Source organism: Stegostoma tigrinum, chromosome 38, assembly GCF_030684315.1.
Source record: "Stegostoma tigrinum isolate sSteTig4 chromosome 38, sSteTig4.hap1, whole genome shotgun sequence".
NCBI classification, from domain to species: Eukaryota; Metazoa; Chordata; class Chondrichthyes; order Orectolobiformes; family Stegostomatidae; genus Stegostoma; species Stegostoma tigrinum.
This window is the reverse complement of record NC_081391.1, coordinates 21689942-21711444: the sequence shown is the minus strand read 5'-3', so window position 1 is coordinate 21711444 and position 21503 is coordinate 21689942. Positions and strand designations below refer to the sequence as shown.

At 46.5% G+C, this 21503-nt stretch overlaps 1 protein-coding gene across 5 annotated transcripts in view; it reads right to left on the bottom strand.

Moving 5' to 3' along the window:
• Nucleotides 1-21503, bottom strand: part of LOC125447028 (receptor-type tyrosine-protein phosphatase H-like) — an 89497-nt gene that overhangs the window by 50824 nt on the left and 17170 nt on the right. For 3 of the 5 annotated variants that reach the window (XM_059640502.1, XM_059640503.1, XM_059640504.1), the window contains one exon: nucleotides 3965-3992. In XM_059640502.1, coding sequence (XP_059496485.1) covers nucleotides 3965-3992 — 28 coding nt within the window. Of the gene's footprint in view, nucleotides 1-3964; nucleotides 3993-4853; nucleotides 4946-19494; nucleotides 19871-21503 lie in introns of those variants that run through there. The other 2 variants (XM_059640501.1, XM_059640505.1) reach the window with 2 other exon arrangements.

Genomic DNA, 21503 nt, shown 5'->3' with positions numbered 1-21503 from the left:
ATCCATTTGGAGATCTAGAAACTATTGCAAACACTTTCCAGTGCAGAGGTTTACTTTGCCAAAGCCTGCTATGAGTACAGGTTAGCTCATTTGGCTGGATGGCTGGTTTGTGATGCAGGGAGCTGTTAACAGTACAGGTTCACTTTCCACACTGGCAGAGGTTACCATGATGGTCCTAATTTCTCGACATTGCCCCATGCCTGATGCATGGAGACCCGATAGTTAAACCAATGGTCCCCTGGGATTGTGGCTGCTTCTACTACAACTTGGAGTCACCAGGAAACAGAGGGATCTTGGGGTAACTATTCACAGGTTGCCAGTGGAGCATGTGAATAGGATTACTAAGGCATATGGGACACTTGCTCTCATCACTCATGGTATAGAGTCTAAGAGCAAGGAGGTGATGTTGGAGTTGTACAGAGTGTGAGTCAGGCCACAAATGGAGTACTGTGTGCAGTTCTAGTCACCTCACTATGGGAAGGATGTGATAGCACTGGAGGGGGTACAGAGGAGATTCACCAGGATGCTGCCTGGGATGGAGACATTGAGTCATAAGGAGAGACTAGGTAGGCTTTGATGTTTACCTTACAGCAGGGAAGACTGAGATGGAACATGATTGAGGTGTTGAAGATTATGGGGGATAAGGACAGAGTGAATAGTGAGTAGCTATTCCCCTTGGTTGAGGGGTCAATCATGAGGGGCCATAGTTTTAAGGTAAAGTTTGGGAGATTCAGGAAAAATATTTTTCAGTCAGCAGGTGGCGGGAATCTGGAATGCGCTGCCTGGGATGGTAGACCAAACTGGAAACCTTACAACTTTTAAAAATTATTTGGATGAGCACTTCAAAATCACAGCATTCAAGGATCTGGGACACGTGCAGGAAATTGGGCCTCGATTGCTTTTAGTGGTAGGTATGTCGGTGCAGACTCGATGGGCCGAAGGGCCTTTTCTACTCTGATTAATCCGTGAATCAATTTGGAGCCATCACTTTCTGTTAATAAGCCGCACTCTCAGGAATTTACTGTAGGTTTCCAATTTGAGAAGTCACTGTTAGCAGTGGGCGCAGTCGTTGCTGGTTTGATAAAATCATGCTGATTGTGTATGTTCCCATTCGAACAGCACCACACTGCTGATGCAGCACTTCCCTTTCACAACTGGGCTTTATGGATAATAGTGGGCTTGGCATGAGTGGGACATTCAATGCTGCCTTGAATGGGACAAACCGGGCACCTTGGCACTCCCCATGCTTCTCTACAGACTTAGGTTTCTCTTTTGTAGGTCTATATGGCCATTTTGTTCTGCGCAAAATCAGACATTGGCATGATGCCACCTTAATTGATATCTTAATCAGCTCAACTCTGCTGCTCACTGAACAACTGTTTACTTTACTGAACTCCATTTACACTTCTTGTTGCCATGGAAAGATTGCCAACATCATCGAAGACCCTTTCAACCTCTTGGGTCGGGCAGAAGATACAGAAGCTTGAAAGCACGCATCAGTGGGCTCAACAACAGCTTCTTCCCCGCTGGTATTAGACTGCTGAATGGACCACTCTAACTTCAAATCTAATGTTGACCTTGGAGACAGCAAGAGCTGCGGATGCTGGAGTCGGAATCAATACAGCACAGAGCCGGATGAAGACAGCAGGCCAGGCGGCATCAGAGGAGCAGGAAAGGTCAATCTTTTGGGTTTAGGGTGTAAACCCAAAACGTCAACTTTCCTGCTCCTCTGAGGCTGCCTGACTTGCTGTCCCCCTCCGGCCCCACGCTGTAGCGTTGAGCTTGCTTTTGTGCGCCTCCTGTGCAGCATTACCTTGTGTGCCTCGCTCTGTCTAAGCACCCTATGATCTGTCTGGCCTTGTTAGCTATGATCTGCCAGTACTGCTCGCAAAACAAAACTTTTCACTGTGCTTTGCTACATGTGACAATGAATCAAATCAAGTGAAAATAAAAAATCAAAAATGAGGCACAAACTCTGGGACAAAGATTCTGAAGAAGAGTCAAATTGGACTTGAAACATTAACTGGTTTTCTCTTCGCAGATACTGCCAGCTGTGTTTCTCCAGTGTTCTCTGTGTTTATTTCAAATTATTCCAATTTCCCTATTAGCTGTAAATGATCTCACAGAGGAATGTTGAAACGTTGAGTTTGCTCTGCAAGTTCTCAGCAATTTCACTGTGTCAGCACTCCCCTTCCCTCTGTTATAAAGCATGCTGTAACATTTTGGGCTTTTAATAGATACCAGCTGGGAGTAGGGATCTTGTTTCGGTTCGTGAATTACTACGTTGTTTAAAAAAAAAACAGCAAATGCTAAGAACCAGAACCGAGGCTCATAGTCTAAGGGCTACAGGTTAGGCCATTTAGGGCTGAGATGGGGAGAAATGTCTTCACCCAGAGAGTGGGAGGCCTGTGGAATTCTCTGCCACTGAAAGCGGTTGAGGCCAAAACATTGCATGGTTTTAAGAAGGAGTTAGACAGAGGAGCAAATTAATGCGGATGCTGGAATCTGTATCAAAAACAAAAAGTGCTGGAGATCACAGCAGGTCAAGCAGCATCCATGGAGAGAGAGTAAGTTAAAGCTTCGAGTCTAGATGACTCTTCATCAGAGATGAAATCTGCAACACATATACTCCTTAGAGCTAAAGGAATCAAAGAGTTTGGGGAGGAACGGGGGTCTGAGTTGGATGATCAGCCATGATCATTTTGAAAGGTGGAGCAGACTGGAATAGCCTACTCCTGCTCCTAGTATTTGCTATGTTTCTAAGCATTCATCCACCACTTAAATTGCTAATGAGAATGGTTCCCGAGTGAAGGTACCAGATGCGTCATCCTGCATGAACTCTTTAAAATGTCACATTAGCTGTTAAGATAATACAGTTGTCAAAACTGCAGGAGTCATTCAGCAAATGGTCATAGTATTGAGAAAACATCTCAGCCCAGCAACGTAGAAGTTTCATTTTTCATTTCTCATCAGTGTGGGAAGTGGCTGTTGCTGGGAAGTTAAAAGAAAGAGGAAGATGCGTGTGAAGTCATTCAGGAACAGTGAACCTGGTGAAGTAGATGAGGATATGGCAGATATTCCAGGGACAGCTGTGTTGTAAATCAATTGGTACTACAGTAGCACATGGGATATTAAAGAGAGATTCTTGTTCACTTGTGTTTGATGTTAAGATCAACCTCATCTCATTTGGATTCCTCGTCAAGTCACTTTCCAAAGAGGGGAACATTCCTGATAGTATGTTCAAGGCCTCAGGGATCCAGTGGATCTGTATGATCCCTTAGATCATGCCAGGCATGGGTTTGTAAAGGCCCACTCCAGATCACTGCAGATGCAAGGACCATTAACAGTATGGAGAATGGAAATGAGCACAACTATTAAAACCTGCATTTACAAAGCACCTTTGACAAAACTGCTGCATGGGAGCATTATCTAACAAAACATGACACCCAACTCAAAGGTGATTCTAAGTCAGGTCAAAAGCCTGCTGAATAGGAGCAGTGTCTTAAAGGAGGTAAGTGGGGTCAAGAGGTAGGTGGGAGGGATTTCGAGAGCTGGGAGCCAAAGCAGTTAAAGGCTCCGATTAAAGTGGATTTCAAAGATTGAAATCGAGGATGAGCAAAATGCCAGAAAAAGGAGAGTGTCAACATCTCGCAGGGTTGTGGGCTAGAGGAGAAACAGTGAGGAGTGAGGCTACGGGGGAATTGGAAAATGAAGGGGAGGGGGGTAGTTTTATGATCAGGACAGGAGGCCAGCAAGCAAGGGGTTGACATTAGAACCTCTAGTGCTGGACTGTGAACTCTAGTCCCTGACTAAAGCAATGCCATTTTCCTGCTGAGCTGAAGTTAAAATGTTATTTTCACGAGAGCAGAATTAACCTCAAAGGAGAACCAACAGAATATTCAACAATGCAATCCACCTGCACATTTATTGTATTTTATAATCTCAGTAGAATTATTGAACTTACCAGAACAATTCAGGCTGTATACGACCTCCTGTTGATTGAGAAAGAAATTGCATTAGTGTTGGGTTTGTATACACTATGCCTATCAAAAGCTCAATTCCTCAGCTAACCTACCTTTATTTTCCATTCCCTGATTATCGGAAATGATGACTTTTCCAAAGAAATGGTGTTGTCAGTATCATGACACAGCTGTGCTCAGAAACCCTTCTTTATAAATTCTCACCTTTTAGTTTAACATCCGACCCATATTCAATGTGGCCACCTTTAATCACTGAATTCATATTTCTCGGCTCAGATTGATTCAGAATTTCTCCATCTAACTTCCAACTCCAGGTCTTCCCCTCTCACTCCCTCCCTCGAACTTCATCCCTCAGTTTTCATGTTCCCTCCATACCACACCCCCACCACCCTTTACCCCATCTTCTCATTCTCTGTCTCCCATCCCCTCTTTCACTCATACATCTGCAAATGCAGCATATATTTTTAGAATTAGTATTAGCTTTATTAGTTACAGTGCCATCTTAGGCACAAAGGTCCCTAGGCTCGGTTTCTTCAGTTCAGTCTTTAGGAAAATAGAGAAGTAAAAAGTTCAACAATGCAGGAATAAATTACAAAATGGAGGAAAAACAATATTCAGTCCAACGGTCTTCCAGCCCAGTCCATGCTGGCACTTAGCTCCAGTCTGTATTGGTTCTTAACTCTAGAACGTGTATGGCTTCCCCTCAGGGTTCACAAAGCCAGGAGATTGCTCTGGAATCACCTCGAGACCGGAAGTCCATTCTAAGGCCAGTTATTGGGTCAGTTAGCATGACAGCTGGTTTGCAATACAGATTGATACCAAAAGCATCAGTTCAATTCCTGCACTAGTTGAGAATGACTCTCCGTTTCAAACCTCTCTCTTCGTCTGAGGTGTGGTGATCTTTAGGTTAAAACACCATCGTCATCTGTGCAGGTCTGCTGCAGAGAGTTCTTGGAGTGAGGTTGGAATGTTTATCTTTTTAACTTTATTTCTTGTTTTTCTGACCTATGGTTATACAGTGTATAGCTGTAAAGTAACTAATTTACTTCATTTCTCTAGGGTTGTACCAAAGATTATACTGTAAGTGGTGACTTATAAACTTTTCGCTGTACCCATTTGAGTACATGTGACAATAAAGCTAATTCATTCATTAATTTATTCAATCATCTCTCTCTAATGAGTGAGTGGCTCCTGTGATCTGGTAAGGCTATGGTGATTTTCCCTAGTGTAATCATTAGAACGAGGTGGATCACGTTGACTATGAGATCCTTGACTGGGATTATTAACTCGAGCCAATCAGGAAACACTGGCTGACTAATGTAAATGGCAGATTTAGAATCACCTCAGTTCAGGGACTGAATCTGAGCCGGCTGGGGGACGCACCCAGTGTACTATGCACAAGTAGGTGAAAGGTGAATCAGTGGCAGGATACCGGCCTCTGAGCAGTTAGTTCACCCATACTTTTTATTTATTTATGGGATATGGGCTTCTTTGGGTGAGCCAGCATTTGCTAGTCCTCCCCAATTGCCCCTCAAGAAAGTGGTTGCGAACTGTCTTTCTGAGTCACAGCAGTTCCATGCTTTAGAGACACCCACAATTCTGTTAGCGGAGGAGTTCTCGGATTTTGACCAAGCAACATTAAAGGAATGGTGATTTAATTTGCATAATATATCATGGTCTCTATGTGCACATTTCCCAACATTTCATGTCATGGGCTATAATAACACGACATACGCCATAGAGTATAAAACGTATATCGCACCAGCTGTTATATGATTAATGGTCATTTTCCCTAAGGTGGGGGATTTCAAGACTAGGGGGCATATTTTTAAGGTGAGAAGGGAGAAATTTTAAAAAAACATAAGGACACATAATTTACATGGAGGGTGATTCGTGTGTGAAATGAACTTCCTGAGGAAGTAATGGGTACAATTACAATATTTAAAAAACATTTGGATAAGTACATGAAAAGGGAAGATTTGAAGGGATCTGGGCCAGGAGCAGGCAGGTTAGACTAATTTAGTTTGGGATTATGTTTAGCATAGACTGGTTGGACAGAATGGTCAGTATCTGTGATGTATGACACTATATTATCTGCAGTTATGTATCACAAAAATGGTGAACAGCGTGTGATTTACATGTTAATATCATTTTATCTTTAGAATTTGGATTTCAAACTAGTGGTACGTTGATTATTTTGTTATTAGGTTTAAAAATTAACTAAGCCAGATTTTCTGGAACCATGATTTTAAACCACTATATACTTCCTGGTATGTTTTTATGATAGTTAATGATCCAAGAGAGGAAACATTAAGCCATCAGTTTAGCAGAAGTTAGGATGAGCAATTTGTTTTTAAATGCAGCTCAAAAGCTTTTGAGTTCAGCTCAAAGAAGGCCTGACTGGGGTCAGATGCAAATAAAACCTTTCCTGAAAAATGAAGTTGTCCTGAGCACTTAAAGAATTACCTCTGTGGAACAGTAAAGTTTGTGGAACTTCCAGATCAGCAGTGTATGGTTAGAAACCCGCATTCTTTAGTCAAAGCTGAGAAAGCCTAAGATTTCAGCTGTGTGGGTGATGAAGGGGAAAAGGGCACACAGCCCACAGGACTGGAATTGGGAAGAAGCAGTTAACTTACAGAAGCAAACTTATGAATTTGATTGAGAAGGGATTTCTCTGGATCTGATTAAGCGTAAAACAATGGAGTTGGGGAATAGATGGGATTTTGTTTTGCTGGATATTTTGAAGTTTTTCAGTCTGTGCTTTATTTAGAGATCTTGGTTTATTTCTTTTTAATTCTTTATGTAATAAACTGTTTTATTATTAAAACTAAACCTGCAGCCTTGTAGGCTCATAGTTCAGTGAAATACTGCCACATCAAAAAAAAAGCTTATATGATCTATCAACCCAGATTTCATTCTTGTTCAGTGGTAATATCAGCTAGGATCAGACACAATGCCGATACCACAAAGTCATGTGTCTCATGAAATATTATGTCATATATTACATAAATGTGGGCTCATAATAAGCAGAGTTATGAGAACTTGTAAGGAGGAATAATAAAGAGCCTCGGTGAGACCACATTTGGAGTGCTGTGTGCAGCTTTGGTCTCCTTAACAAAAGCAAGGCATACTTGTCAAAGGGACAGTGCCACCATGACTGGAAAGGAGGGATTGTCCAATGAAGGTTAAATAGACAAGAGACTGTGTCTCTGAGGTTAAGAAGAATGGAAGCTGATCTTCTTCAAATATAGAAAGTACTTACAGTGCTTGATAGGATTGAGACAAGAACAATCTTTTTCCTGGCTGGGCAGAGGGTTGTGGTGGGAATTGATGGTAGTGGTGAGTATTGGTGGTGATGGTGGGCACTGATGGTGGAGTGTTGGCGGGTATTGTTTGCGGTGTTGATGGGAATTGATGGTATTGATGGTGGGTACCGGTGGTGTTGATGGTGATATTGGGTATAGTGTTGGTGTGTATTGGTGATGGTGGGTGTTGGTGCTGTTGGTGATGGTGGGTGATGGTGCTGTTGGTGGTGGTGGGTGTTGGTGCTGTTGGTGATGGTGGGTGTTGGTGCTGTTGGTGATGGTGGGTGTTGGTGCTGTTGGTGTTGGTGGGTGTTGGTGCTGTTGGTGTTGGTGGGTGTTGGTGCTGTTGGTGTTGGTGGGTGTTGGTGCTGTTGGTGTTGGTGGGTGTTGGTGCTGTTGGTGTTGGTGGGTGTTGGTGCTGTTGGTGATGGTGGGTGTTGGTGCTGTTGGTGTTGGTGGGTGTTGGTGCTGTTGGTGTTGGTGGGTGTTGGTGCTGTTGGTGATGGTGGGTGTTGGTGCTGTTGGTGTTGGTGGGTGTTGGTGCTGTTGGTGTTGGTGGGTGATGGTGCTGTTGGTGGTGGTGGGTGTTGGTGCTGTTGGTGATGGTGGGTGTTGGTGCTGTTGGTGTTGGTGGGTGTTGGTGCTGTTGGTGATGGTGGGTGTTGGTGCTGTTGGTGTTGGTGGGTGATGGTGCTGTTGGTGGTGGTGGGTGTTGGTGCTGTTGGTGATGGTGGGTGTTGGTGCTGTTGGTGCTGGTGGTGTTGGTGCTGTTGGTGATGGTGGGTGTTGGTGCTGTTGGTGGTGGTGGGTGTTGGTGCTGTTGGTGTTGGTGGGTGTTGGTGCTGTTGGTGTTGGTGGGTGTTGGTGCTGTTGGTGTTGGTGGGTGTTGGTGCTGTTGGTGATGGTGGGTGTTGGTGCTGTTGGTGATGGTGGGTGTTGGTGCTGTTGGTGCTGGTGGGTGTTGGTGCTGTTGGTGTTGGTGGGTGTTGGTGCTGTTGGTGATGGTGTGTATTGGTGCTGTTGGTGATGGTGGGTGTTGGTGCTGTTGGTGCTGGTGGTGTTGGTGCTGTTGGTGATGGTGGGTGTTGGTGCTGTTGGTGATGGTGGGTGTTGGTGCTGTTGGTGTTGGTGGGTGTTGGTGCTCTTGGTGCTGGTGGGTGTTGGTGCTGTTGGTGATGGTGGGTGTTGGTGCTGTTGGTGATGGTGGGTGTTGGTGCTGTTGGTGATGGTGGGTGTTGGTGCTGTTGGTGATGGTGGGTGTTGGTGCTGTTGGTGATGGTGGGTGTTGGTAGTGACGGTGGGTGTTGGTGCTGTTGGTGATGGTGGTGTTGGTGCTGTTGGTGATGGTGGTGTTGGTGCTGTTGGTGATGGTGGGTGTTGGTGCTGTTGGTGTTGGTGGGTGTTGGTGCTGTTGGTGTTGGTGGGTGTTGGTGCTGTTGGTGATGGTGGGTGTTGGTGCTGTTGGTGTTGGTGGGTGTTGGTGCTGTTGGTGTTGGTGGGTGATGGTGCTGTTGGTGGTGGTGGGTGTTGGTGCTGTTGGTGATGGTGGGTGTTGGTGCTGTTGGTGTTGGTGGGTGTTGGTGCTGTTGGTGATGGTGGGTGTTGGTGCTGTTGGTGTTGGTGGGTGATGGTGCTGTTGGTGGTGGTGGGTGTTGGTGCTGTTGGTGATGGTGGGTGTTGGTGCTGTTGGTGCTGGTGGTGTTGGTGCTGTTGGTGATGGTGGGTGTTGGTGCTGTTGGTGGTGGTGGGTGTTGGTGCTGTTGGTGTTGGTGGGTGTTGGTGGGTGTTGGTGCTGTTGGTGTTGGTGGGTGTTGGTGCTGTTGGTGATGGTGGGTGTTGGTGCTGTTGGTGATGGTGGGTGTTGGTGCTGTTGGTGCTGGTGGGTGTTGGTGCTGTTGGTGTTGGTGGGTGTTGGTGCTGTTGGTGATGGTGTGTATTGGTGCTGTTGGTGATGGTGGGTGTTGGTGCTGTTGGTGCTGGTGGTGTTGGTGCTGTTGGTGATGGTGGGTGTTGGTGCTGTTGGTGATGGTGGGTGTTGGTGCTGTTGGTGTTGGTGGGTGTTGGTGCTCTTGGTGCTGGTGGGTGTTGGTGCTGTTGGTGATGGTGGGTGTTGGTGCTGTTGGTGATGGTGGGTGTTGGTGCTGTTGGTGATGGTGGGTGTTGGTAGTGACGGTGGGTGTTGGTGCTGTTGGTGATGGTGGTGTTGGTGCTGTTGGTGATGGTGGTGTTGGTGCTGTTGGTGATGGTGGGTGTTGGTGCTGTTGGTGATGGTGGGTGTTGGTAGTGACGGTGGGTGTTGGTGCTGTTGGTGCTGGTGGGTGTTGGTGCTGTTGGTGCTGGTGGGTGTTGGTGCTGTTGGTGTTGGTGGGTGTTGGTGCTGTTGGTGCTGGTGGGTGTTGGTGCTGTTGGTGCTGGTGGGTGTTGGTGCTGTTGGTGATGGTGAGTGTTGGTGCTGTTGGTGTTGGTGGGTGTTGGTGCTGTTGGTGATGGTGGGTGTTGGTGCTGTTGGTGATGGTGGGTGTTGGTGCTGTGTTGGTGATGGTGGGTGTTGGTGCTGTTGGTGATGGTGGGTGTTGGTGCTGTTGGTGATGGTGGGTGTTGGTGCTGTTGGTGTTGGTGGGTGTTGGTGCTGTTGGTGATGGTGGGTATTGGTGCTGTTGGTGATGGTGGGTGTTGGTGCTGTTGGTGTTGGTGGGTGTTGGTGCTGTTGGTGCTGGTGGGTGTTGGTGCTGTTGGTGATGGTGGGTGTTGGTGCTGTTGGTGTTGGTGGGTGTTGGTGCTGTTGGTGATGGTGGGTATTGGTGCTGTTGGTGATGGTGGGTGTTGGTGCTGTTGGTGTTGGTGGGTGTTGGTGCTGTTGGTGATGGTGGGTGTTGGTGCTGTTGGTGATGGTGGGTGTTGGTGCTGTTGGTGCTGGTGGTGTTGGTGCTGTTGGTGATGGTGGGTGTTGGTAGTGACGGTGGGTGTTGGTGCTGTTGGTGCTGGTGGGTGTTGGTGCTGTTGGTGATGGTGGGTGTTGGTGCTGTTGGTGTTGGTGGGTGTTGGTGCTGTTGGTGATGGTGGGTGTTGGTGCTGTTGGTGATGGTGGGTGTTGGTGCTGTTGGTGTTGGTGGGTGTTGGTGCTGTTGGTGATGGTGGGTGTTGGTGCTGTTGGTGATGGTGGGTGTTGGTGCTGTTGGTGTTGGTGGGTGTTGGTGCTGTTGGTGATGGTGAGTGTTGGTGCTGTTGGTGATGGTGGGTGTTGGTGCTGTTGGTGATGGTGGGTGTTGGTGCTGTGTTGGTGATGGTGGGTGTTGGTGCTGTTGGTGATGGTGGGTGTTGGTGCTGTGTTGGTGATGGTGGGTGTTGGTGCTGTGTTGGTGCTGGTGGTGTTGGTGCTGTTGGTGATGGTGGGTGTTGGTGCTGTTGGTGATGGTGGGTGTTGGTGCTGTTGGTGATGGTGGGTGTTGGTGCTGTTGGTGTTGGTGGGTGTTGGTGCTGTTGGTGATGGTGGGTGTTGGTGCTGTTAGTGTTGGTGGGTGTTGGTGCTGTTGGTGATGGTGGGTGTTGGTGCTGTTGGTGATGGTGGGTGTTGGTGCTGTTGGTGATGGTGAGTGTTGGTGCTGTTGGTGTTGGTGGGTGTTGGTGCTGTTGGTGATGGTGGGTGTTGGTGCTGTTGGTGTTGGTGGGTGTTGGTGCTGTTGGTGATGGTGTGTATTGGTGCTGTTGGTGTTGGTGGGTGTTGGTGCTGTTGGTGTTGGTGGGTGTTGGTGCTGTTGGTGATGGTGGGTGTTGGTGCTGTTGGTGTTGGTGGGTGTTGGTGCTGTTGGTGATGGTGGGTGTTGGTGCTGTTGGTGTTGGTGGGTGTTGGTGCTGTTGGTGTTGGTGGGTGTTGGTGCTGTTGGTGATGGTGGGTGTTGGTGCTGTTGGTGATGGTGAGTGTTGGTGCTGTTGGTGATGGTGGGTGTTGGTGCTGTTGGTGTTGGTGGGTGTTGGTGCTGTTGGTGTTGGTGGGTGTTGGTGCTGTTGGTGATGGTGGGTGTTGGTGCTGTTGGTGATGGTGAGTGTTGGTGCTGTTGGTGATGGTGGGTGTTGGTGCTGTTGGTGATGGTGGGTGTTGGTGCTGTGTTGGTGATGGTGGGTGTTGGTGCTGTTGGTGATGGTGGGTGTTGGTGCTGTGTTGGTGATGGTGGGTGTTGGTGCTGTTGGTGTTGGTGGGTGTTGGTGCTGTGTTGGTGATGGTGAGTGTTGGTGCTGTTGGTGATGGTGGGTATTGGTGCTGTGTTGGTGCTGGTGGGTATTGGTGTTGTTGATGGTGATGGTGAGTATTGGTAGTGCTGTTGGTTATGGTGGGTATTAGAGGTGTTGATAGTCATGGTGGTCTTGGTGCTGTTGGTGGTGGTGCTGGTATTGGTCTAGAATGAGAAGACATAGTTTCAGAATCAAGGACAGGCCATTCAGATTGAGATGAGGAGGAATTTCTTTGCTCAGAAGTTTGTAAATCTTTGGAATTCTCTGTCCCAGAAGGCGGTGGGGGACATCTAGTTGCTGAATATGTTTAAGACTGAGACCAATAGATTTCAACATATTAAAAACATCAAGAGATACTCAGACAGTATGGCAATACACGGATAGTATAGCAAAGAGGTGTTGAAAGAGAGAATCAGTCATGATCCCATTAGATAGCAGAGTGATTTCAAAGGACTGAATGGCCTATATCTGTTCCTATGTCTTATGTTTTTATGTACAACTGCATAAATAACATATGTTGCAACAAATATATATCACCTAACCATAAAATCTTTACAGTGTGGAAGCAGCCTTTCAACCCATTAAATCCACACTTTCCGCGGCTAACCCATCTAGCCTGTATGTCCCTGGATACTATGGGCAATTTAGCATGGCCAGTCCACCTAACCAACACATCTTTGGACTGTGGGACGAAACCAAAGCACCTGGAAGAAACATATGCAGATACAGGGAGAGTGTGCAAATTCTACACAGGCAGTCACCCAAGGCTGGAATTCAACCTGGGTCCCTGGCATTGTGAAGTGCAGTGCTAAACGCTAAGCTACCATCCTACCTAGAAATATTAAATTTGATTTCCTCATTCAAATAGTTGATGTATATTGAGATTGAAAATATTTGGGGTCCAAACACTGATGACTGTGGTACCCCACTAGACAATGCCTTCCATGAAAGAAAAATGTAATCCTACCCTCCATTCCACGCCTGTGAACTAATTCTTAAAAAAAGTCAACATCTTGCACCGCAGCCTCTTCTGTCAGACTTTAAATAAACCTTCTGAACATTCATCAAACCCATCTAATATCCATCATATTGCCTGACAGTAAGCAACACTGAGCTTTATTCATCAGCTGTGACTGAAACTGTGCCAAGCTCATTGTCATCCAGCAGTTAGTATTCATCTCATCCAGCTAACCCTTTCCTTTTCAATAACACGCTGGAAAGCACTTGTGGTGTGTGGCAAGGTGATCTTTCCTATCCCTACCTAACTAATTCACTGACAAGTGGAAAGTCCTATGGACACTGAAGCCAGTAAGCTTACTTAGTTGAAAGCCATTTGTACATTGGAGGCTGCCAGTATGATATCTCAAACAAAGCGTGAAAACAGTCAGCAGGCTGGGTAGCAAGTAAGGAAAGAGACCAGAGATTCACAAAATTGGTGTTTAGCCATTTCAGATGTTAACCTGTACTCTCATTTTCACAGACGGGACATGTTTTTGTGGAGACCATTTACCTTCAAGGCTTTCAATTACTTTCAAAATCTTCAAGACCCAGAATTGGTTTCTCTAGTTGCTTCACAAAGGGAATCTGCTAGTTCAGTTGGCTGGATGGCTAGCTAGCAGCATGGATTGATGTTGCTAGGCAAGGGTTCCATTCCCACACTGGCTGAGGTGAGATATCTTCCCCGAGGCATGGTGACCCCCAGATTAAACCACTACCTGTTGTGTATCTGAGAGAATGAGACTACAATGATGTTATCTTCCTTGTCTTGCAGTACCCTTTGGTACTGAATTTCTTATGTGTCCTGATCTGTCACAGGTCTTTCCTTTTCAAATCCTTTCAATTCTCCTTATTGCGTCTTTTTGCCACACTACTCCCTATACTCATCTCTAATACCACTCCCTCAGCCTCTGGCTTTGCAGCTCCTTCTCAGACCCTGTAGCTTCTTCCAGCCAGGTCGTCCAACTGAAAGAGAAATATCTCCCTCCTTTCCCTTGTATGATGCGTTGTGTATTCCACTTGTTTCTATTCTTTAGAGTGAACTGACTGAATACGGCTCTACGGAGACGCAGAATGGATTTGATGGGTAAATCTCTTTCTGTACCAAAATCGCTCTAAGAGAAGGATGGTGGATCCTTTCTGCCTGCTGACAAGATACCTGTAACTCGCTTGAGTTTCCTCACTCCACATAAAATTGGGCTGCCCTAAATGCAAGAGGAGTCAGTGCACCCTTTGCTCATAGGATCCCTAAACTGTGGAAGCATGTCATTTGGCCCATTGAGTCCAGACCGACCTTCCAAAGAGCAGCCTGTAACCCACATTTCCCGTGGCTAATCCATATAACCTACTCAGCTCTGGACACTAGGGGCAATTTAGCATGGCCAATCCACCCAACCTGCACATCTTTGGACTGCATGGGGAGAATGTGCCAACTCTACACTGATAGCTACCCAAGGGTGGAATCAAACCCAGGCCCCTGGCGCTGTGAGGTGGCAGGGCTAACCACTGAGCTATTGTGCCATTGTTCAGGAATGCCAGGTCCACAAGTGGTGTTAACGAGGAGACATTTCTAACTGAAACCAGATAGATATATTGTCTAGGCAAAAATAAAATTACTTGGTTGAATGCAAATAAAGGTAAAGTCACCACATGTCTGTTCTACCCTTAGAGAGAGAGAACCAAGTCATGGTTTAACTTGAGGGTCACCATTCCTCAGGAGAGGGGAGAGGTTGAAAAGAAGAGTCCTTCATGGTAACTTCAGCCATTGTGGGACTTGAATCAATGCTTTTGGTGTTTTGGCTATAGCAAAATAGAGACATCAAGCCAACTGCGCTCACTGATCTTGCTGCAAAAATAGTGTGGGGTAATGATGCTTGACCAGCTGTCCAGCTCACTGTTTCCTACCCACCTCCCCACCAACTAACTCTTTACCAGGTAGATGGTGGTTGGACTGGAAATAGAACATAGAACGGTAAAGCACAGAACAGGCCCTTCAGCCCACAATGTTGTGCCGACCATTGATCCTCATGTATGCACCCTCAAATTTCTGTGACCACATGCATGTCCAGCAGTCTCTTGAATGAACCCAATGACCTTGCTTCCACAACTGCTGCTGGCAACGCATTCCATGCTCTCAACTCTCTGTGTAAAGAACCCGCCTCTGACATCCCTTCTATACTTTCCTTCAACCAGCTTAAAACCATGACCCCTCGTGCTAGCCATTTCTGCCCTGGGAAATAGTCTCTGGCTATCAACTCTATCTATGCCTCTCATTATCTTGTATACCTCAATTAGGTCCCCTCTCCTCCTCCTTTTCTCCTCTACGTCTCTACTCTTATGCTCCAACCCTCATGAACCATCAACATTTCATTAGTCTTCCTGATTATCTGCTGCAACTGAATTGGCTAATTCCTTTACTTTTATGAACACACACTAAAATTTCCAAAAATAACTAAGGTTACACAAGGATTAAATTATAAGAACAAATTGAATAACCTGGTCCTTTTTTTCGGCATAAATTATTGTGGGTGGTCTGATTGACCCGTTTCGTTTAAAATATCCAATTTGGTCAAAGTGTTCAATAGGCTAAATGCAGCAAAGTTACTTTCTCCATAGGGAGGATACAGAACAAAGGGATCAAATCTTAAAATTCAATGAATAATTTTGGATTGACTGTAATCAGTAATACTACAATGACAACGACCCACAATTGTCATAAAAACCCATCTGAATCACTCGTGTCCTGAAGGGAAAGAAATCTGCTATCCTCATCTGGTCTGGCCTACATGTGAATCTAGATGTACAACAGTGCATTTGATTCTTAGCTACCCTCTGAAATGGCCATGCAAACCTCTCAGTTAAGGGTCCCTCTCATTTCTTTTCGGTGCTAAGACCTCCAGGATCTGGGCACAACAGTGATTTCTGAAATGGAAAGTCAATGCGTTGGCACATAGATTGGCATGAGTCACAGTGAAGAGAACACCGGCAACAAATTCTAGGCTTGCTGGCAGCATCCAAATCCCATAAAAGGTTAAAACAGGTTCAATTTCAGTTGAAGATGCAGACGTGACACAGTGACTTGTAACCGGAAGGTTTGACAGTACCTGAGAATATCGAGCACACACCCAGGCTGACCTGAGGTCTGGGTCCCAATGTTGTTGGGCATTGCCATACAGGCATCGTTCCTAGCATCTGGTACGGTGCCCAATAAACTTCTTGGCCACCACAGCCCTCTGTCAGTGCTGCAAGTAAAGTGCCATTCTTAGATCCACCTTCTGCATTTCCCAGAATTTCTACAGTGCAAGAGGAGGGCAATTCTCCTGTCCCATCATGCCTGGGGGAAAATCTCTGACAGAGCAATGCAGACTTTGTCACCACCACTTCTGCACACCTTTCCCTAGAACCCCTACAGAATGGAATCAGGCCATTCGACCCCATCAAGTCCACGTCAACACTCTGAAGAGCCTCCCACCCCCATAACCCTGCATTTCCCTTGGCAAACGCATCTAGCTAACATAGCCCAAGATGCTTAGGGGCAATTTAACAAGGTCAATCCACCTAACCTGCACATCATTTGACTGTGAGAGGAAATCTGAGCACCCAGAGGGGACCAGCACAGACACAGAGAATGTGCAAGCCCATACACCTGAGGGTGGAATTGAACCTGGGTCCCTGGTGCTTTGATGCAGCAGTGCTAACCACTGAGCCATCAAACCGCCCTGCTTCCTTCTCAGATAACAATCCAAATCCCACTTGAAATGAATCTTTTCAGGAAAAACAGTTTCAGGGTCAGCTGTTCAGCCTAAAGCATGGCAATAACCAATATAATTAAAACCTTATCAGGGATTTGAGGGGTGTGGTGCATGGGGGATGGGTAGGTAGATTAGATTCGATTCCCTACAGTGTGGAAACAGGCCCTTCAGCCCAACAAATTCACACTGCCCACCCAGACCCAACCACCTATAACCCACATAGCCCTGAACACTACGGGCAATATAGCATGGCCAATCCATCTAGCCTGCGCATCTTTGGACTGTGGGAGGAAACCGGAGCACCCGGAGGAAACCCACGCAGACGCGGGGAGAATGTGCAAACTCCACGCAGAGAGTTGCCTGAGGCTGGAATCAAACACGGGTCCTTGGTTCTGTGAGGCTGTAGTGCTAACCACTGAGCCACTGTGCCACCCCTGTCAACAGGACATTCCTGGCCTTCCATAGTTTTGAGGAATCATGGATTTCTGTGGGGTGGAAATGTGTTGTGTAAGACTCCCTTTTCCGTGTGTAATTTCTGATGCTGCACAGCTCCATTCTGGGTAAACTAATAAATATAATCACGTTTTGGATGTTCCTGCATCATGTCCATTTGACCTCTGAGTAAACAACATCTCCTGCACCTCAAATGCCTTTCCAGAGTTCAAAGCTCATAAGGTTAGTGCCTTCATTAACTGGGCCATAGTCCGTCATTGATATACTCAGGGGATTTTCTGCCAGCTCTGCCCAAAACGCAGAGGAAGAAGGACGTCATATCAAATTTGTCACAGCATGGCATTGTGCCATGTCCAGTTACACCCAAGTGATCAACTGAGGTGACAGTCGATGGTTCCTCCCAACCAAATCCTCTCAAGATAAACAGGAGTGCTACTTGGAGCTTTTCCATGAGTCCCCCTGGGCTGGTATCATGGAAAGTGAACCTACAGGGTGTTTCTCTAATTAGGCATGTCTCCATGGCAACTTCCCTTTCTCGTTATTCTGTACTGGGTACTGGGATGCTTACATTGCTGCCTAGGCCAACATTAATAACACATACTTAGCTGCTCTGAGAAACTGTTTCGGCAGCAAGGATAAAACGGAAGAGTTGCATTTATGTAGCACCTTTCCTGACTTCCTGATGGAAAGTCTGAAAAGTTAACTCCACCTCGATCCACGGAGGCTGTGTGACTTGCTAAGGTTTTCCAGCATTTCTGCCTTCTATTGTCCAATTTATACACAGCAAGCTCAAACAAAGAGCAAGGTAATAATGACTGGATAGTCTGCATCTGAAGTGACAGCCGAGGATATCGGAGATAGCTCCCCTAACCTATTTTGAAACACTTGATAACATCCGACTATAATTGCACAGTTTAATGTCTCTTCTGTACCTCCTGGAAGGGCAGCATTCACTCAGTACTGCATTCGCGTCTCAGCCACCATATCTGCTCAAGTGCTGCAGTGAGTCCACCCTGGCATTTTCTCCCAGGGTTGAAGTTTCAAATACAAAAGAACACAGCTTCAAGGTCAGAGGGGGAAAGTTTAAGGGAGATGTGCGAGGGAAGTTTTTCACGCAGAGAGAGCCAGGAACGCACTACCAGAGGAGGTGGTGGAAACGGGCACATTGAAGGCATTTCAGAGGCTCCTAGACAGGTAAAAGAATAGGAGGGAATAGAGGGATACTGATTGAAAAATGGCAGGTTTGTTTTTTATGTTGATTAGGGCATGATTATTGGCACAGGCCTGGAGAGCTGAAGGGCCTGTTCCTGTGCTGTACTTTGACATTTCATTTGTTCATTGTTTTGAGGGTAGCAGTGACAGTGTCAAGACTAAACCCATTGGGACCCAAGGAAACAGATCATATCTTTTTCTTTAACTTGCCAATGGGATGTGTGCGAGGCTGCTGCAACAGCATTAATTGCCCCATCCCTAATTGCCCCTTGAGAAGGTGGTAATGAGCTGCCTCCTTGAGCCGCTGCAGTCCATGTGCCGGAGGTTGACCCACAATGCCCTTAGGGAGGGGATTCCAGGATTTTGACCCAGCGACAGCGAAGGAATGGTGATATATTTCCAAGTCAGGATGGTGAATGTCTTGAAGGGGAACTTGCAAGGGGGTGGTGATCCCATGCTGCTGACTTTCTAAAGGGTACAGATGCTGTTTTGGAAGGTACAGACCTGATAGAGGTGAGACTTTAGTGAAATGATATATACACCACCTCTGTGTCAGTCACTTTTTCAAATATCCACTTCCTAACCCACTATCTAGTGTCTGTAACAACGCTCTATACCCATCACTGTAACCTCCCACTATCCCCATTGCTGTATCCTCCCGCTATCCCCATCGCTGTAACCTCCCGCTATCCCCATCGCTGTATCCTCCTGCTATCCCCATCACTGTAACCTCCCGCCAGCCCCATCGCTGTAACCTCCCGCTATCCCCATCGCTGTATCCTCCCGCTATCCCCATCGCTGTATCCTCCCACTATCCCCATCACTGTATCCTCCCGCTATCCCCATCGCTGTATTCTCCTGCTATCCCCATCGCAGTATCCTCCCACAATCCCCATCGCTGTAACCTCCCCCTATCCCCATCGCTGTATCCTCCCACTATCCCCATCTAATATAACCCTGTCTAATCTCACAACATTTTTCCCATAGCGGGGAGGCCAGAATTCAATGCAGTATTCTAAAAGTGGCCTAACCAATATCCTGTACAGCTCCAACATGACTTCCCAACTCCTGCACTCAATGCACTGACCAGTAAAGGCAAGTATACCAAACACCTTCTTCACTATCCTATTTACCTGTGACTCCACTTTAAAGAAACTTAAAATCATCGCCTGGTGTCATACTAATTAATACTGATCTGGCTTGATTCCAAGTTTTGCATTGTTCACCCACTTCATTTGGATGCCACCTTTGCCTCAGTGACACTAGGTTCAGAGAGGAAAGATCCTAGACATCTCCCAGTGACTTGCCACAGAAGCCCGTCTGGTGTGAGACATTCAGGGGCACTGGAGGACTACTGGCTCTGGCAAAAAGTAAAGGCCTTGGCTGAACTTCGGGCCCCATTTTAACCCAGCAGCGGCCGCCAAAAAATCAAGGTCACTTCCTGACAACCGAGGTGAACGAGAGGAGGGGAGAGTCGTGGTGCTGAGTGGCTGGCCAAAGGTGATAAGTGTGCAAGAGGCCAGGGTAAGACCAAACTGCTAAAGAGACCTAGACGGCGAATCACACCTCAGGTAAGATATAAAACGATAACACATGGATCTCAAGCTGCCATTTTCTCTCAGAAGTTGCTATGGTAAGTGATGGCCAATATTGTATTTGAATCTGAATAAGATTGTGTCCATGAGGCTCCATGTTCTGCTTTCAACGACTGGGCCCTGGCAGTGAGAAAGAACTTTCTTTATTCTTTCCCAAGAGTGTGAATGTCTCCAGCCAGGTCACTGCTCATGACTAATTGCCCTTGAGCTGAATGGCAGGTTCGGCCTTTGCAGAGGGCAGTTTGGAAACAGCCTGCCGGAGTCTGGTGTCACATGTAGGCCGCACGAGGTAAAGATGGCAGATTTCTTTCCCTAAATAAAAGCAAAGTACTGTGGATGCTGGAAACCTGAAATAAAAACAGAAAATGCCGGAGAAATTAAGCAGGTCCAGCAAAGAAATCGTATTGAACTTTGAGATGTTAACGCTGTTTTTCTCTCTCCACAGAAGCTGCTGAAATCTGCTGAGAGGCACAGTGGCCCAGTAGTTAACACTGCTACCTCACAGCGCCAGGGAGACAGATTTGATCCCACTCTCGGGCGACTATCTATGTGGAGTTTGCACATTCTCCCCGTGACTGTGTGGGTTTTCTCCAGGTGCTCCAGTTTCCTCCCACAGCCCAAAGAAATGCAGATTATGTGCGTTAGCCATGCTTGATGTGTCTAGGGATGTGCAGGCTGAGGTGGGTTAGCCATGGGAAATGCAGGGTTACAGGGATGGGGTGGATCTGGGAGGGATGCTCTTTAGAGGGTCGGTTTGAGCTCAATGGCCTGCTTCCACGCTGTAGGGATTCTATGATGTCTTTCCATTAGTATTAGGGGAGGTGATGGCCTAGTGGTATTACGGCTAGACTGTTAATCCAGAGACCCAGACAACATTCGGGGGACCTGGGTTAGAATCCCACCACGGCAGATGGTGGGATTTGAATTCAATAAAAATATCTGGAATTAAGAGTCTAATGATGGCCATGAATTCATTGTCGATTGTCAAGGAACAGCCATCTGATTCACTAATGCCCTTTAGGGAAGGAAATCTGCCATCCTTACCTGGTCTGGCCGACATGTGACTCCTGACCCAGAGGAATGTGGTTGGCTCTAAAATGCCCTCTGGGCAATTAGGGACAGACAATAAATGCCACCGAGATGGTGAGGCCCCTCATGAATAAAATAATAGCTGTGCCAGTCTACGCTCCAAAGCAGCACTGAGGGAGGAACTACAATCTTTTAGGTCATGCCTCAAACAGAGGCTCTGCACCTCTCCCCTGAAGAAGCACTTGAAACATTAATTCTGTTTCTCTCTCCAAAGATGCTGCCAGATGTTCTGAGTTTCTCCAGCGCCTTTCTTTTATATCTCAGATTTCCAACGTCGTCAGCATTTTGCTTTTACTCTTCTCCCCAGCTGGGGGTAAAGTTCCATTGGCATTATTTCAAAGGAGAATAGGAGATTTTCCCAAAAGTCACAGCCAAAAATTTTCTATCCCTCAACAGTACAAAAACAAACAAATTACTTCGTGACTCATCAAATTGCCTGATTGTGTCATTACTTGCTGTCATGTACTGTGGACTTCCTGAAGTTGAGGATGATTTCATTTCTTTCAATGACAAACACAAGTAGATAAGGTGGTCAAGAAGGCAGACGGCCTGCTTGTCTTTATCACTCTGCTGGAGTATAGAAATTGGCAAATCATGTTGCAGCTGTATCGAATATTAGTTAAACCACATTTGGAATGTTGCATGTTTCTGGTATCCACACTACCAGATGGATGTGGAGACTTTGGAGAGGTTACAGAAAAGGTCCCTGGTTTGGACGGAGAGATTGGCCAAATTCGATTTGTTTCCATATGAATGTCAGAGGCTGAGGGGGCAACCTGATAGAAGTTAGCAAAATTATGAGGGGTACAGATAGAATGGACAGATGGAGTCTTTTTCCTAGAGTAGGAATGTCAATTACTTAGGCACATAGCTTTAAGTTAAAGGGGGAAA